Source organism: Desmodus rotundus, chromosome 4 (genome assembly GCF_022682495.2).
Source record: "Desmodus rotundus isolate HL8 chromosome 4, HLdesRot8A.1, whole genome shotgun sequence".
NCBI classification, from domain to species: Eukaryota; Metazoa; Chordata; class Mammalia; order Chiroptera; family Phyllostomidae; genus Desmodus; species Desmodus rotundus.
This window is the reverse complement of record NC_071390.1, coordinates 170,569,712-170,587,440: the sequence shown is the minus strand read 5'-3', so window position 1 is coordinate 170,587,440 and position 17,729 is coordinate 170,569,712. Positions and strand designations below refer to the sequence as shown.

General features: G+C 36.9%; 1 protein-coding gene across 8 annotated transcripts in view; it reads left to right on the top strand.

Moving 5' to 3' along the window:
- The window catches only part of SLIT2 (slit guidance ligand 2), a 317,606-nt gene that overhangs the window by 193,691 nt on the left and 106,186 nt on the right, over positions 1-17,729 (top strand). For all 8 annotated transcript variants that reach the window (XM_024573636.4, XM_053922868.2, XM_024573635.4 and 5 more), the window contains exons 6-9: positions 3,746-3,817; positions 9,634-9,705; positions 12,246-12,409; positions 14,635-14,773. In XM_024573636.4, the coding sequence (XP_024429404.2) occupies positions 3,746-3,817; positions 9,634-9,705; positions 12,246-12,409; positions 14,635-14,773 (447 nt within the window). The remainder of the gene's footprint in view (positions 1-3,745; positions 3,818-9,633; positions 9,706-12,245; positions 12,410-14,634; positions 14,774-17,729) is intronic.

The window sequence follows — 17,729 nt, the reverse complement described above, 5'->3', positions numbered from 1 at the left end:
CAAACATCGTGTGGTATTCAAACTTTAAAAAATTAAAAAAGGAAATCCATGAAAACAAAAGTTAAAAGTAACCAAATCCAATGTCTCCAACCGTATTTCAGGATGCCAAGTTTGCAACATTTTAACTTTTTGTCATTTAATATACCTATTTTAAAAACATATGTAGCAACATTACATATTGTCTCTCATACCTAGAATTGATCAAAATCTGAAACTAGGTTAAATTATTTATAGTGTTAAAGAAAATCAGATCAGCTCTAGAAATTTTATGTTTGTGAGGCACAGAGAGTCACATCTCTAAATAAATACAGAGCAGGAGGTCTAAGACGAAATTTGGCAGTAGTAGGAAAAATTAAAATGGTCCTCTAGTTATTTCAGAGCATCAGAAGAGTAGCTATCACTGAAAACAGAATTATGGAGGGTTAATGCCGAGAGAGATCTTGAAGATTCTCTAATCTTTTTAATATTGTGTATCATGAAATTAAAGGTAAAGCAATTGCATCGAAAGACCCTCACAAAGGAGAACAGTAAAGGACCAGCTGGAGAGGGAATCAGGAATTTAAACAGAAGGAGGAAGACTGGAAATAGAAAAATAAGGGGAAGACACAAAAGTTTGTGCTAAAACATTCCAGCTACAGTTCTGAAAGAAACTATCGATAATATTATCTATACCATTTTCTTCCTCCCAGAAAATAAGAAAAGTGGTAACTTGCTTCCTCCAGGGAAGTGGCCTCTGGGCAGGAAAGCATCCGAAAGCTGTACCTGAGCACCCAGTGCCGTAATGTCCAAATACCAACACATTCACTCCATGTCTAGCTGAATAGTTGTGACATTACTCTTTGGAGAAGAGACAATTTAAAAAAAATAACAACAACAAAACAGGCAACCAGCTTTCCTCTTACTAATTCCTTTATTCAGAATAATTTCATGGCATAATTGGAAATCTCATCTAAACGGGGCAGCCTGTCTCTAAATGCGTGCCTGAAAACAGACCCTCTTCTGTTTACAGAAAGCAGAAGTGCCCAGGGTTTGAGAGGTAGTGGAGAAGGAAGTGAGCAGAGCGAGAAAAACGAGGTGCAGAAAAATAGTCCAGAACCCCTGAAATAAATGATGCTTCTGCATAGTTTTGACACTGTTTATCTTGAACCATATGCAGACAAATGGAGGTTTATGCAGAGAGATTTGCTCATGAGTAGTAATGTGGGCACAGCTCTTTCCATAAACACTCCTTTGAATAGAATGGAATCCACCAATTGATGAAAAAACTGTTCATTTTGATTTTGATTGGCCTTTCCTATGTGACTTTTTCATAAAATAACTTTGTTCTTAGAAGATATGTGAACAGAGCTATGACGGCATTCAGAAAACTTTTAAGGAAAACTCTGGACTTACAAGAGCCAAGTAGTCTTAATGTTTTAGCACCAATAAAGGCTTAAATTTCTGCTAAGAATCAGAAGCGTGTAACCAGGAGCAGTGCTTAAGAGGGGTGAAATTACCAAAGTTTTCAGCAGTGTCTCAACTTCTGGGTAGACAGAAGGTAATCTGCCTTTCAGTTCTTGTAGGACAAGATTTGCTTGAGTGCTTTCTGGCATGCTGGGGCCTCCCCTTTGTGGATGGTGTGCATGATTTAAAAGAAGCTGTGTCAGCACTGATTTATACATTGACAGCTCAGGATATTAAGATATGGGCAAACATACAGCTCACCCTTTTACAGATTAACCTGGAGACTGCATTAGGCAAATTTGATAGCATTAAAAGATTTTGCCAATTTGTCTGGAAACAATTTCTCTTTTGTAGTGTGTCAAGGGTAACACTTCATGCCATTGTACTAATTTAAATGGCTTTGATAAATTGTTCAAGAGGTTAGAGAATAATAGTGTAGATATATATTTAGCACTTTAAAATAAAAGGTTATTAACTTAATTGTTAAATGAATTTAATCTGTAAAAATCAAAAGTGCTCAAGAATGTTAAGTGTTTTCTTGGAACCGCAGCAGCCGAATTCTATCATGAGGCTTTAAAATCTTCTTAGAAAATAAAATTATACTTCTGCATAACTTCCCAAGAAGTAGAAATGCTTTAGGCTATTACAGTAGTGTGGATGGTAGCTATTCTTTGGGAAAAACCTTTGTTTATGAGAGCAATAAAATGGCATCATCTCTGACGTTCACCTTTTTTATACTGCATTGTCCAGATGGTAACATTTGCATGACATCAAGGGAGTCTCCTGTATGACTGTGTGCCCCAGAGACCTTCCTAAAAATGAGATGTATTATTTCATGAGGTGTTTGCGAGGTACAGTAATTTCTAAAGTAAGGAATTCAAAGAGGCCCCTCTGGGTTAAATCATTGCACCCTTTCTCAGTAGCTTTATGAGAGAAACAGCTATTCTACGGGAATGTCTAAACAGTTTTTTTAAGAAGAGACCTCGGATGTGAATTAGCCCTTTTGGTGAATTCCAAACTGGAAACAAGGACAAAAATTCAACTGTGCTCCGATCTCAGTCTTATCCCTGTACGTCTTCGTGTAGAGCTGACAACTCATCCGATTATTTCATCAAATATTCCGCTTCTGTCTCAAGTGAAGCATTAAAATACTTTTTCTTTACCAGCATAATAACATCACGAAGGACCAAGCTACTAGGTTTAAATGCTGCTTGTAGGACTGATAGGATTTAGCATGTAGCAGTTCACTGTAACCAAGCAAATTCCTCAGTGTAAATAAGGAAGTTTTAATTTCAAAAACAAGCGGCAAGAAAAAGCAGGCTTAACCAAGTTCAGAGCAGCCTTTTTTTTTAAATAAAATATTTGCATTTTAACAAATGAGTCCTTAAACTGCAAAAGAAGATTTATTAGTTTGAATTTTGTGTTATTTAGAAAGAACTGATACAGCTTTGAAACTTTTACTGTAGACATAGGTATCGTTTTAACGATGATGCTGCCGTATACACTTTGAAGTGTTTTGGGCTGAAATTAGCATCTTTCAGAAAAGCAAACATTTTCATTAATTTCTTAATACTTTAAAACCATGTTTCCTGGAGAGTAGTATAATTCCGGAAGTTCTTTAACTGAAAAGTGTGCCATTTTTACAGTGCAGAGAATTCTCAAATAATGATAAACAGTGCAAATTATGGGAATAGTGAAGCTTAAAACAGAACAACTGCCAGCTTTCTAAAGTGTATTCCTGGTTGGGACTAGCAGGGAGCTATACGGGACCTCATTTATCTTCCTTGATTTGGAGTTCTTGAAGGAAAACTGCTTTTAAAAGAAGAAAACCTAAAAGTAGTCTTGCTCTTTCTTGCCAAGGATAGTGAAATTAACATGCAGCTGGGCTTCTCTGATAAATGGATTCTGTTAGGTCACTGAGGGGGTGCATGTGACATTAAGTGATTTACAGTCCCTTACCTTAATGAAATTGTTTCAGCAAGATGACGCTGAAAGCTCTTAATGGATAGCTTTTCTTGATGTAATGAAATTGCATTCCTATGGCATTTAATATAAGGTGCAGTTATTATTTACAGGAGCTTTCCAAGGGCTGCTATTTGCACAGACAGTTCAGAACAAAAAGAGATTTCAGTGGCGGCACCGAGGCAAGAATGGCTCGTGACATTCTTCAGCAGATGAGTGTATCTGTGAGAGCGTTTCAGTTAGCGCAGCCAGGGCTTCACAGACCCTTCCGGAGACTTCCTTCCCCGTAACCCTGCAAGTCTTCAGCCTTTTACATCTATTCTTCTCATCCATTTCACAGGCAGCTGGATTACAACCAGATCAGCTGTATAGAAGATGGGGCATTTCGGGCTCTCCGGGACCTGGAAGTGCTGTAAGTATCTCTTATTTCTCTTACTCCCCACCGGAGCTTTGTGTCTGGGGAGTGCTCATGTGGAAGCTTTTCTGCTAGCGTAAGACCTAGTGTCAGTGTGGTGTCCTGAAGAGATGCCTTAAATAACACCGTGAAAGCAAGGAAGAGTCCAAATTGTGTGCACAACCTCATGAATCGTATCCGTAGGTTTAGATAACACTGGCTATTTAAGAAGGGCACTCAAATGTTTACACATAATGTCCTTGATGTGTTTCTCCTTATAATAAAATATTCTCATTCATGGAATTTGTGAGAATTCCTAGAATTGCTAAATATTAGGACAACCTGAGTTGTATAGGAAAAATCACAGTAACGACAAAAAGTAAACCTCTGAGTAGCTGATACGTTGATAGAGTTTGTAGTTGCTCTGGAATAGAAAGACGTTTTCTCATTTTAAAACATCATTTTTAACCAAGTAACTTAAAATCGATTTCGTAAGGCCATTTTGAAGTCGATGGTCTAATTTTAATGAGCCGCCCATCAGGCCCGTTGAAAGTCCTCACTACTGACTTAGTAAAGCACTATACAGGAGTTTGGATTGTAACTGGCATCTTCTCCGTTTCCTTCCTGGGCAGACGTGCCTGAAAAAATGGGTTAGAGACAACTGAGTAACCTCTACAGATCTTTGACTTGGTAACATAACTTAAATGAAATTATTAATTATAATACAAATAGTTTTAATGAAAACTAGAGTTACTAAAAGCCAGTGAAGCCATCTGTACGTTGCTGGATGTTTTTCCCAGCAGTCAGAGAGTAACAATTCCAGGGTTTAAATATACTTACACATGGCTCCCCCTTGTAAAATGTTTTTCTGTGCTCTAATTCATCCTTGACTCTGTTTATTCAGAAATCAAAAACTGAATTACATGTGAAGAAGTTTTGAATGTTGAGTCCAGGTGGTAAAAGTTATCGGGAGTCATGAAATCCTCTGTAAAAAAAAGATACCATTTGCTTTATAAATTCAGTTTGAGGAACAGGATGTAATTCTGAAAAAAAAGTTTAATGTTTCAAGCAGAATGATGTACTTTAGCAATATTTTCTATATGACTTTGATTTTAATTGTGAGTGAATGAATAGAATCTCTAGCTGTGTCATGTGATGTTATTATTTTACAGGCTTATGTAAGAATGAGTTTATCAAGGTAATCTGTGCCTTAAGGATATATACACAGTTCTCTAACCACAGGAGAAGTCACCTTTGTTTCTGTTGACAACAGTCTTAACTTTTTATATAGAAAAGACATTCAAAGTGCTTATCATACACATTATAAGGCCACTTTCAAAATTGTGTTCCAGAGGCAGTTTTAATATATGAAGCTCACTGATGCTAATTCAGAGTCAGATTAATTAGGATACAACTATGATTTCAAAATACTAGTATAATGTCAAGGACGTAGCCCATGCTGCTAACCTTTGTATGTGAAGAGACCACTGCAGATCTCACTTAATTCAGTAGAGCTGATGAAGTAAAAAAAATCGATGCTAAATCAGTGCTCCTAACTAGAAATATGAATTATACCAATTATTTTGTGGAAATTTTGCTGCGTATTTTGGATAAATTTAAATTCCATAAAGTATTTTGTTATTAAGAGTTTAAATAAATATTTGATATGGAATAATTCATATATAATATATTGAGGATATGTTGAGTACTCTAGAGAGAGAGAGAATATGAATAAATATATTTATATATTTACATATGTGGAGAAAGGGAGAGAGGGGGGAGAATGTATTTGACAGAGAAAACCCACCATATACCAAGCATGGTACAGGCTATAAAAACCTTTTACCCAAAAATACAATAACTGTTTCTTTGCTTTGTTATAGGCAAATATCAGAAACAGCAAATTCATGAAATCACAGTCCCCTCGTTCATCTTGTATGTTGTATTAGCAAAATATCTAAACAGTGACTTTAGAAAGACCTACTGTCATAGACACACCAGAGAGTGATAAGCAGTTTATGGCCCATGGAATTAAAATCAAAATCGAAACTGTTGAAAAACTTTCGAGGACCTAATATGTAGGTCTCAAAGAGATACATAATGATTAGAGTTTGTCTGCTAAAAATAAATATGTAAATAAACTTAGCACATGATATCAGAAAATATGAATTTCTTTCAAAGTAATTTAAATATTTTATATAAAAATTTTATGAAGTCAAGCACATATTCCTTTAAAATATGTTAATTTTTAAATCCTTATAATTTATATAACCTTTAAAGAAACCAATTGATGAAAAATTTAAGGAAAAATTGGATGAGGTACTGAAAACTTTGGAATTTATTAAGTTCAAATACCTTGTTATGTAAATCAGAAATTTACCTATTATAAACACTTGGTCAGGAGCTTTTTTATAGAGTTAACTTCCTCAGGGTTTTAGAAAGAAAGTTCTCTGTTTTGCTTATTTTTACCAATCATAACTCTTTTAGATTATATTATCTCATGTGGAAATAATGAAGGAACATTAATTTGCATGTTACCTTAAATTTCAGATTCCAGTGACTTAGATTTTTAAAAATTTTAAGTCCATGAACCATTTATGAACGTATGTATATACTGAAGCCAAACAAAAATGAGAATAATGACGTAGGGCCATTGATGAAAATTTGTTAGATCAGGATACATAGTAGATAGATTGAATAAAGTTCAGGAAGGTAAAGTTAAGGTAGGTGAAAGCAAGCAGGCCATTTCACTTGTGTGTTTATGGCCTTGTTGGGGAATTCTGGTTGGTAGGGTTTAGAACTTCTCTTTTTTCTAAAAATGAAGATACCATGTCAAAAATGATATTGCAAATTAAATCTAGATCAATGTTTTCTCTTTTTTTGGATGCTAGAATGAGAAATAAAATATATCCCTTGAGTTACTAGTTTTAGATAGTTTATTTTTTCTTTTCTATAGAATGCACACAATTTAATTTAACTGAAACATGGTGAGTCATATCCATTAAATATCAGACCAAATCCTACGCCTGGTACTAGGGGAATAAAACAAAACAAATAAGTCAAGATCGAAGCCCAAGAGGGCCTACGTAGTTAGCAAGGCTAACGTTTTACATCTACAGACCAAGATGTCCTTTGTACAAGAATACACTCTCATTGAAAAGAGAAAAATCTTGCGTGGAACACAGAAATAGACTTTTTCACGAACATAACGTGAACATGTCATCATACTTAATCAACACTGTTAATTTTTAAATAACAATTTCATCAGTTCCATGTATTGTTCCAGGTATCAGTATCAATATTGCTTTGCCAACATCAATAAAAAAGAAAAAATCTGACTTAACATATTGAATAAATCTTGTTAATTACTTTATTCCTCCATGAAAAATAAAACTGTCTAGGCTGTAAAACTTAAAAAAAAAATACTAAGGTAATTTTTTTTCTCCAGTTGCATTAAGCAAACTAACATTTGCGAGAAGACTTCAGATTAATAGCTACCAGCTTCGGCATTAAGCGAAATTCTCTTTTGTGTGGAATCTGAAGAAATTATAGTTCCAAGTCAATATGTATCTACTGCATTGAATTACTTTAAATATATATTATCCTCAAAGTCACATTTTAATATGTATGTCCTCTGACAATTTTTGCTCTATAAAATCAGCATAAAATTTTAGGGTGGGTAAAGGGGTCACTGGAAAGCAAATCCCTTTGAGAAGTGAAACGTTTTAGTTCAAACGTCAGGATATATTTTAATGGCGTTTGAAGAAAAATCTCATTTTACTTGTGTACACGGAAAATGCTACAGGCTTTTAGCCAACAGGAGCCGTCCAATTCAAAGCTTTATAGGTCCTTCATAAAGTGGGCTTCTTTTCCATGCGACGTCATTCAAATCACTTGGATTAGTTCTCATATCATTCAATGCATTGCAAAACTGGAGAGTAAAGTGAGTCAGTGTGCATTCCAGATATGTAGCTCTAGTGCCCCACTTTACCGAGAAGTTTCAGTTAATCCCTCCACCCTGAACACCCCACATCCCACCATTAGCAACTGCAGCCGCCAGCTGGCCTAATGCGGCCTCCCAAATGTCCATTGCTTAGCCCAAACAGACTTGGCCCACAGACTCTGAAATATTTGAGTTGGTTGCCGGTATTTAAAAATTATATATATATATAAAACTATAGGGGTGGAATGTGGGAGGGAGGGGGTGGACAGGATGGAGTGGAAGGGGGGGAAATGGGACAACTGTAATAGCATAATCAATAAATTTATTTTTTAAAAAATTAAAAATTAGGAGGATTGATCTTAAAATTTCCAACTCTAGCTTCTCTTGAGAAAGCCAGATTGTTTGGAATATTTGCGTTGGTTGCCAGTATTTAAATATTAAAAATTGGGAGGATTGATCTCAAAATTTCCAACTCTAGCTTCTCTTGAGAAAATCAGAGTGTTTGGCAGCCTTCCACGACAGCAACGCAATGGTTCGTTGGCACTGAGTTTAACACTACAGCAAAGAATAGCCGGTTTTGCAGGGTTCTCCTCATTCCCACCTGTCTGCTGCCCTTCTCCGTCTCTCTTCCCCACTGTATTTTGGTATATCCAGCCCTCTCCTCTTATGTATGCTCCCTGCCTGGCCTCTATAAGCAAGAGAATTTGCAACTTCTAATTCAAACCCTTCTCCAATACACAAGGTACCCACCTGCACTATTGATCCCGTCTTTTCCGCCTCTTTCAGCAACTTGTGCTGCTTAGTCAACAGCCCACTGTACCTTCTGTCTGCTAGAACCATGTTCTGTCTCCACACTGCACTCACACAACCTCAGGATAACGATCTTTGCATTTTCTTGTTGCAACCAGACATCTCCGAAGGGAGAGAAAAATTCTCTTCTTACTCTCATTAGCTCTAAGTCTTTGTAACTTGAGTAATTCATCTCACCAGTTGGACTGTTTGCTATGTTCATGGAAGTTTTATGCCTGATTTATTTTTTATATTTCATGTTGCCATAAAAATAAGAGCCATTCAGGAAATCAGATGAATGAGTGATTAGAAGTAGGAGTAGAAATGGTAATAGCAAAACAATGCTTGTTAGGGGAAAAGTAGGAAAAGTATGGACCAAGCAAGAATCATACTTCCTTTCAGCATATCCCCCCGACCACCTCGTATTTATTCTAGCTTCATGAAACCGTGATCAGCACCACATAGCTCTTAAAAAGGGGGCAGTATGTGAGGCTGCAAGTAAACACTTAGAATATGTTCAGCTTTTAATATAAGCTTCTGCTACACAGTGTCACTCCGTGCCCACCCTAGGCAGGCACCAAATACAGACATTGTTTTTACTACTGAAATTTCAACAACGGCTAATGCCTGCAGTAAATAATAATTAGCAGGAGTCTGTCTCAGAACCTGAGAGAAGTGATGCTGTGCTGTTGCTATGAGATTTCAGCTGGAGCTTTCAAATGTGTTCATTTCCTCATAGACACTAAGTATACGTGATACCCCTCCATGGACATGTGACTACTTACTGTTTCCACTGTGCCTGTCTTATGCTCATTTATCATAAACAGACACGCATGCATGTTCACGATGCATCAAGCAACATGTAAATAGGAAAGATGCTATGGCCAAAGCCATAAATTTATAGTAAATATTTGATAAAACTGAATGCATAGTGATATAATCAAGTATAAAACTTAATTTATCATCTGGTTCCCTGTGCCATCTCTACCAGGTAGTTGTTTTGAATAAACCTAATCACTAGATGGTTTCTTTATATTCACATATACAGTGACTAATATATTCCATATCTAACATTTTTAACTATTTTTTTTCAATTCTACAGGACTCTCAACAATAACAACATTACCAGACTTTCTGTGGCAAGTTTCAACCATATGCCTAAACTTAGGACTTTGTAAGTAGCCACAATGTATATATAAAGGTCAATCTAATCAATTAAGCGTTCCCCTTAAGTACTGTTTTTAGTAAGCAAAGGACAGATAATTCATTATGGTGTAGACAAGGAAAACACCAGATTTACTAAAGTTCTAAATATGGTATTTGAGCAAATTGTTCTGAAAACTTGAAAGCTGTCTTTTAAGTGTTATGTGTTCCGGGAAGTTCGGGGGAGGAAAGTTTACTGCTAGCCATTGTGGAGGTCAGATTTCATTAAGAAATGGAAGGCTCCTTGATTGGCTGTCAGAAATGATAAATGGTAAATCTTTATGATTTTATTACTGTATGTCAGGCAGCTCTAATAAAGCTAAACTAGCTCTCCAGCATTCTTTGTAACATAAAATTATAGCATCACCTTCTAGTGTTTCTTTAATTAAGGTTGCATCAGCATTTCTATTTAAAAATACCTTTTCAGGGTTACAGATGGACATTAAAATATTTTAGGTGAATAAAGTGGCTCTCTAATAAAATACTCGCTACGACTATATTTTTTTTCTCATAGAGAAAATTTAATCGTTAAAGCCCTGGGTGGGGATATTTATTTAAAGCATTTTCGGAGATAAATCTCATTTGAACTCAGTCTCAGAATTAGCTTGACCTAAAAAACTGTATTATATACAGTAAGTGAGAAATTGTGAGAAATGTAACCAAAGCATTGTACTTCTTGAAAAAGTATGCTTTTAAGTAGGATGCATATATTTTTATTGGGTTTTCAAAATATTTTTTATTTCATAACTGCTGATAACTATATATATTACATTATTTTCTCTTTAATAAAAAATCTATTGAATTGCTGGATATTAAGTAATTAGGCAATACAAATCTTAATGTTATTTTTTTCTCACTAACATGTAGCTCTGCCTACAATAATCCATCATTATAATTTTCTTGTAATATGATTTAGTAAAATAAAAGAATTCTAAAAGTATGCAAAATGACTAAATTTTGTTTTCTTGGGGGCTCTCATTTTGGATAATCTGACCAAATTAAGAGCTCAGTTCACTCAAGCTATATTTAATGAAATTGGTTTCTCATTAAATGTAGTTAATTTTTTAAAAAATCGATCAAGCTTTTATTCTTTGCAAAATAAAGCCACTAAGACCGTAAAATCATTTATCATCTGCCTTTTTGGTAGTATGCCTTATTCTCTTGTAGAAATCCACCACAGTTTCTCTTACTAATCAGGTTTTTACATTTTCCTTTTCTGATATCACTGGTGCATATATAACTGAATCACTATAATGTGCTTGGTGCAGGTGGAAATATTTAGAGAACAATGACGTGGAATGTGTTTTGTGGCTTCCAAAGATTGCCCCTCTGTCTTCCGTGCATACTGAGCCTGAGGTCACCCACCTTTCCCAAAACGTAGCTTTTTGTTCTGTGTCTTACCACCTGGTTTTGATGCAAGACTGTTCCATAGCTACAAGCTCAAGGAGAATGTAACAGAGTCACCTAACTTTAAATCCCCTTGCTTTGGTTGTTTCATTATTCTGTATTATCACTGCTACTTCCAAATTCCATTTTTATGGTACAATTATCTTTCTGGACTGAGTTCCCTGTTTTAATATCCATTACTGTTATTGGGTTAGAATTGAGCACATCAGCTAAAAAGGGCTAAAATGGTATTACTATGTCATAGGTGATTCTGGGAATGATGCTTTGATTTATAGCTTTGGATGTCCTCTTCTTTAGTTTGAGAAAACATAAAAGCCAGTTTGGAGTCATTTGCCTAATTTAGTGGATACATTTGTCTGATGTTTTATTAATGGAGGACTGCTATTTGCCACTTGGATGGGTTCCACGAGCTGGCGTGGATTCCTGCCAACCCAGAGGGGCCCACTTCATTCCTTCACTCCTAGCCATTTACGTCTTTTAATTCCACTTTCTACTCTTTGAGGACAGGTCCCTAGGAGCCGAAAGCTGCAGATCCCTTTTTCTGGTATTACGCAAAAAGAAGGAAATCCGAATAGGGATCTGAAAGAAGTGCTTTATACTGAATTATTATTATCTTGTTGAGCAAAAAATGAAAGTAACCCAGTGAAAAGATTTTGCAAGCATTTTCTGCAGAGACTAATCATGAGAGGACTAACTAATAATTCAAACCGGGAGTACAACTGACTTTTATTAACGGGCCTTCTAGCCCAATTCCATGCTTTACCTCCCATTCCCCAACCCCTATTGGCTGTCAGTATGGCTGGACTGCAGAGCAATTTGCCTAGAACTTCCTGTTTTTCTTTACCCTTTTGAATGAAAACAGCCAAAAAATTTTCACAGTCATGTTGCAGGTTCTGTGTATTTGCTCAGCTCACAGGTAAAAGATGAGAGATTTGACTCTGCTTGTAAACCAGTTTAATTTTCAGAAAAATAAGTCATTTGAAAGTTGCTAAGCTTTATCTGATTATATATTAAGAAATGGAACTTTTTATTATTACTAAAGAATTTCCCAAGTTTTGACTATTTCTGTTTTTTTTTGCTTTAAACTTCTTGCCTTTCATTTAGTCGCCTGCATTCCAACAACTTGTACTGTGACTGCCACCTGGCCTGGCTCTCTGACTGGCTGCGTCAAAGGCCTCGAGTGGGCCTCTACACCCAGTGTATGGGCCCGTCCCACCTGAGGGGCCACAATGTAGCCGAGGTTCAAAAACGAGAATTTGTCTGCAGTGGTAAGGGAGAGAGGACCTTTATGTTGTTCGATTTTATGCCGTATTTCAGGAAACTGTGAAAAATGCATGCTTTAAGGGTTTCAGTGTTTCTCACTAACACGTGCAATTAATGTGCACTAATCACTATGGAAATCCTCTGTGTTAGCAGTGATAATAATATGTTCTAAGACATTTGTGCACAGTTGGTAATTACTGATTACTTGTACCCAAGGTATGATGAAAGACTTTTCAGTTTTCAATCCGGGGGACATATAGGAAATCCCTAGATTTTAGGTCTATTTGCTACTCATTATTTTCCCTGTAAGTAATCATTTATGTCTACTTTTATGTTAACAACTGGAAATATGATTAATGAATCCTGGACCTCTGCTGGGGAATTCAAAAAGTAACTCCACTACAGTTGTAGAGGGACAGAATGCTTTCTGGGTACACATACGTACTAGGGGTTCAGTTCTGCTTAAAGGAGACAAATGGCCACCTTTAGTAACAAAAATCTGAAAACAAAAATAAGACATGGGCTGCTTAAAATATCAGCAGGTAGCATTTACTTAGTTCTTTATTGTGCTTAAGCACCAACCTGACTATTTCAAACATATTTACCTCATTTTACCTTCCTCATAACAACTGCAGAGAAATGTAATATTATGAGAAAATGGAATATTTTGAGCCAATCCATGGATAGTTAGATAGATACATATACTGTATTGATAAAATTATATGTTATATTATTTTTATCCATATTAACATATAACTTCCTTTATAAATATAGAGCTGGCCCTGCTTTAGAAGTGACCGTCCAAAATACAGTAAAAGATACTTTAATAACATATGTAATACCTTATAAATAGTTACTGTATTTTTCAGACTATAAGACATACTTTACCCCCCCACACCAAATTTGGGGGGGAAATGAGGGTGCGTCTTATAGTCCAAATGTAGCTTACCAGGCTCGCTGGGAGTTGGGTGGGGCGGTAGTGGAGAGTTTTTATTTTTTCCTATTTTCCTCCTCTAAAACCTAGGTGCGTCTTATGGTCAGGTACGTCTTACAGTCTGAAAAATACACGGTAACCTGTTTCTTAAAGGAGTGAGTGAGAAGATGTGCTAGGATAGGAGTCTAAGTGATTGTCACCTTTTAGTCCTTTTTTATGTACTTTCCCACACTTTTTATAACCCAAACAGAATTTTCTGGTAATGTCATGGAATGTTCTCAGTAGGCCTGATTGCTTTTTTAAAAACAATTACATAGTGCAATGACTAACAATTTGTTACTAACCACGTTTTTCTCTCTTCACTTTCCATTCCTGTTTTCTAGATGAGCCAGAAGGCAAGTTCACCTTTCCTTTTTAGACTGAGACTGGTTTTGTGAAGCCTGAGGGCTTGTCGAGAGGCCCCTTCCCTGCAGAGGGGAGAGGCCTGCCCCTGTTCCAGTAGCCCCCTTGTGCCCATGCCCGTTTGCTAGAGTACCGCTGACACTACTCTTCATCTTTTGAGCAGTAAAATGTCTTTTCAAAATAGTTGCGTTTCCAAAGAAAGAGCAGTAAAATTATGTACCTGCAGGAAACAAATACATATGGTAATATTTTAGGGTATGGGAAGCCACAAACAAACATACCAATGATTACAGAAGGGTGTGTTGCAAATTACTATAATAACTTCAAAGAAAATGACCGTTTTTTGCACCTATGCAGATACTAAACTTAGCATGATCTAATTTTTCCCCACATTTATTGTCACGTGATTGCTTATTTAAAATCAACAGTTCTATGTTTAGAACTATGTTCTATGTACCAAGGGGGAAATTTTTATTTTTGAGATAAAGTAAGTTAAGCTATATAAGTTGAGTGAAGACCGAGCTCTGTTTACACTTATTCAAAATGAAACACGGCTTTGTCTGAAGTCAATGCCTTTCTGGAGCTCAGAATAGTTTCAAATAGAATTCAAGTTAAAAATCTGAATTTAGCATTTCTCACAATGATTTTAAGTCGTAGAAGCTTCATAGTTATAATTCCCTTTAAAATCTTACTTGCTTCATCACAGTGTTGGCCCCCCCAAAGATAAATGCATGCTTCCTAAAAGATATTTTAGACATATAGGACCACTTTATAGTCGGGGATTCAGTGCACTGTGTTTGACCTGCTTTGTTATTTGGGGTGAGCTTGCGTGTTTCATAATTATGAAGTTCAGGAGGAAAAATGTAACTGCTGCTGCGTTTCTGTTTTTTGCAGGCCACCAGTCATTTATGGCTCCTTCCTGCAGCGTGTTGCACTGCCCAGCCGCTTGCACCTGCAGCAACAATATCGTAGACTGTCGCGGGAAAGGCCTCACTGAGATTCCCACGAATCTGCCTGAGACTATCACGGAAATGTATGTGCCCTGAAGTTTCCTCCTGCCCCTCCACCTCCCCGGCGGTGGGTGACTTTCCGTAGGAAAGTCTGGCTTTATCAAAGGCAAAGCTGATCGACTAGCTTAGACAAATGTTCCTTTCAGAATGGTATTGACCCTTACTCTGTTTAATTAAATATCTTGTTAAACAGGCTAGGATTTGTCTTTTTTAAACACAGGTGGGATGTAAAGGGATGCATTTTAAGGATGAATAGCACTTGTCCTTCCCTTGGGAAAGGGTTATGGGGCTATTTAGGAGAAATAAGAATGGCTCTTTTAGTCACCGTGCGGGTCTAGGGATCCTCTGTAGTCCGTTTCAAGCCTGGAGCAGAGGGTGATCCATCACAGAAATGAGACGACCAGACCACGTTTGGCCTCCGTAAGAGCTCACGTTTTAAAAGGCAGTTTAGCTACTTTGTGCGGACTATTGTATAGTCCACCACAAAGTATAAAAAAGGATAATAATATGAGTCAGAAAATAAGATACTTAAATTAGTGATCATTGTAGCTTATTTGAGTCAATGTTAAACCCGTCCAAAGGCAAACTCTCTTGACAAAATATTTCACACCGATCTTGCATGCGGCCGCAGTGCTCTTTTGCCCTTGCCGAGCACACGGCCTGTGGGTGAAATGAGGTCCTGTAAAAGGTGAAACGGGCTGCTGTTGCCATCCCGAGATGTGAGCATTAAGGAAAACCTTTACTCGGATAGCCATCCACTAAGAAACACTCCTTAACCACCTCGGCGGTCATATTATTGTTTAAGAAGCCAATGCTAAATTTTAACTAAGTAAATAGCTTTGGGCATCTTTCGGTTGAAATAATAAAATAGGACCAAATTCTTATAAATCTATATTGTAGGCACAAAAATTAAGTTATTTTAAAAAACTATTTACTCATTTTTATTGAACTTATTGGGGTAAATTGGTAATAATATTATATGAATTTTAGGTGTACAATTTAATAATACAACAATATACCCTATTGTGTACTTGCCACCAGAAGTAGACTCCTTCTTTTTTTCTTTTTTTGCTGATTAACCGCTCTAATATACTGTATATTAGAATAACCTTAACTCACAAGACTCGCTGCCGTCACTTTAAAGTATACACTCTAATATACACTTCAAACTGTGCTTAGAGTTTTGCTGTGGTAGACAGGATCCTCTGGAGGGGCTCTAGAATTTATGGAGATTTGCCCCAGACATGGAATAATACATGCACAAAATAACATTATTCTCATCAAATTGTTAATTGATGGGACACTGTCATACATAGAAGACCTTTGTAAGTATACTTTAGCTGAGCCTGGAAAGAAGGAGAATATGTGGTTTCAGAAGACATGGGTCATAACGGATAAAAGTGAAAGAACAGGGACTTAGGGCAGAGGTGGCCGTGAGCACTGAGTTCTAGAGATTGTACATTTGAGCCTAATGGGAGTACTAGGTGCATGTCGAGGCATCATGGAAAATAATACCCCAAAAATGACATCTCTGTGTAATTTTCAACCCACAGAGTACCAAAGGACTTTCATCTTGGAAGGTGTAACATGTGATCAACTAGACAGTAGCCAAAAGACATATTGGGTTTTACAATAGGCGATACTATATCATCTATCCAGGCACCAGCACTTACTAAACATTATATAAAGGCAGCATGAATTCTCCAGAGATCTTTCATCAAGTGGCCAGCAGATTTGACGCTCGAATTAAAAACTATGAAATGAGGTGCAACATAGTAACCCATTGTAAGAGAGGAATGGATAAAGTCGAAGGTATTTATGACTAAGGGCGTGAAGTGGAGGGTGGGGGACAGTGGTTAACAAGAGTCAGAGAGTGTGGGTTAGAACCACAGGCCTGCCTACTGCTGACTGTCTGTGAGACTGTGGGCAGGTCGCTTCCCTTCTATGAGACTGGCTCCACAAACAAAAGTAAGGGCTATCGTTAGTTTGAAATGGAGGCATTAACACACGTTGAGCTTTATGTGCTTAGCGTATAGTAACCATTCAGTAAATGGTACCTTTACCATTGAAGCCTTCATGTGGGAGGTAACTTGTGAGGTAGGCCTTGAAGACTAGGTAGTGTATAGAAATGCAGAGATGAGAAAAATACTTTCAATGTTAATAAAACTTCATAAGCAAAGACAGTAGGAATGGTGATACAGGATACTACAAAACTCACTTTGGTATTTGCAACCTGGGAGAGTGCAGGAAAATAAAATTGGAAAGGGCGGTTGGAGCTAATTCATGGAGGGCCTTTGATAGTATAAGGATCTTTGTCTTTATTTGGACTGCATTTGAATATCGGAGTTTTAATATAATCTTCAATAATTAACCTGACAGCTGTACACCAGGGGTTGGCAAAAGGAGAGAATACCAGGCCTGAGGCCTCTTAGGAGGCTATTATGTTGATCGAGGGGAGATGTCAGGAGAACGGGAGCTAATAAGTAACTGTCGGAATGATGATGTGGAAGCAGAATTAATGGGATTTGAAATTTGATGCCATGAGGGAATAATGGAGAAAAATGAACCAAAGATGATGCCAGAGTTTCAAGTATGAGGGTTTGGGAGATGATGGTTATATCGTTGTATATAAGAAGCTGAGGGGCAGGACCAAAACTGGGACGGAAGGTGGTGGTGAGTAATGTTTGCGAAATGCCGAAGTACCCATGAGAGATTGGGGGGTACTAGAGTAAAACAGACTGTGAGTTATGTGAAAGACTGCAAGTAATGTGAGGCATTTAAAGTGGTGTATCTCATGTAGCCAATTTACTTTTCACAATAGAGCCTTCCTTCTATTTTGCACGCTCTATAGATTTTGTATGATGGTAGGATTTAGTAACATAAAAGTTATACAAAATAACATGTCCCATTGGTTTTGCCTATATTGAGGAGGTGGTGTATGCAGTTAAGCTAGAATAAATTAAATTTATAAGTTGAGAT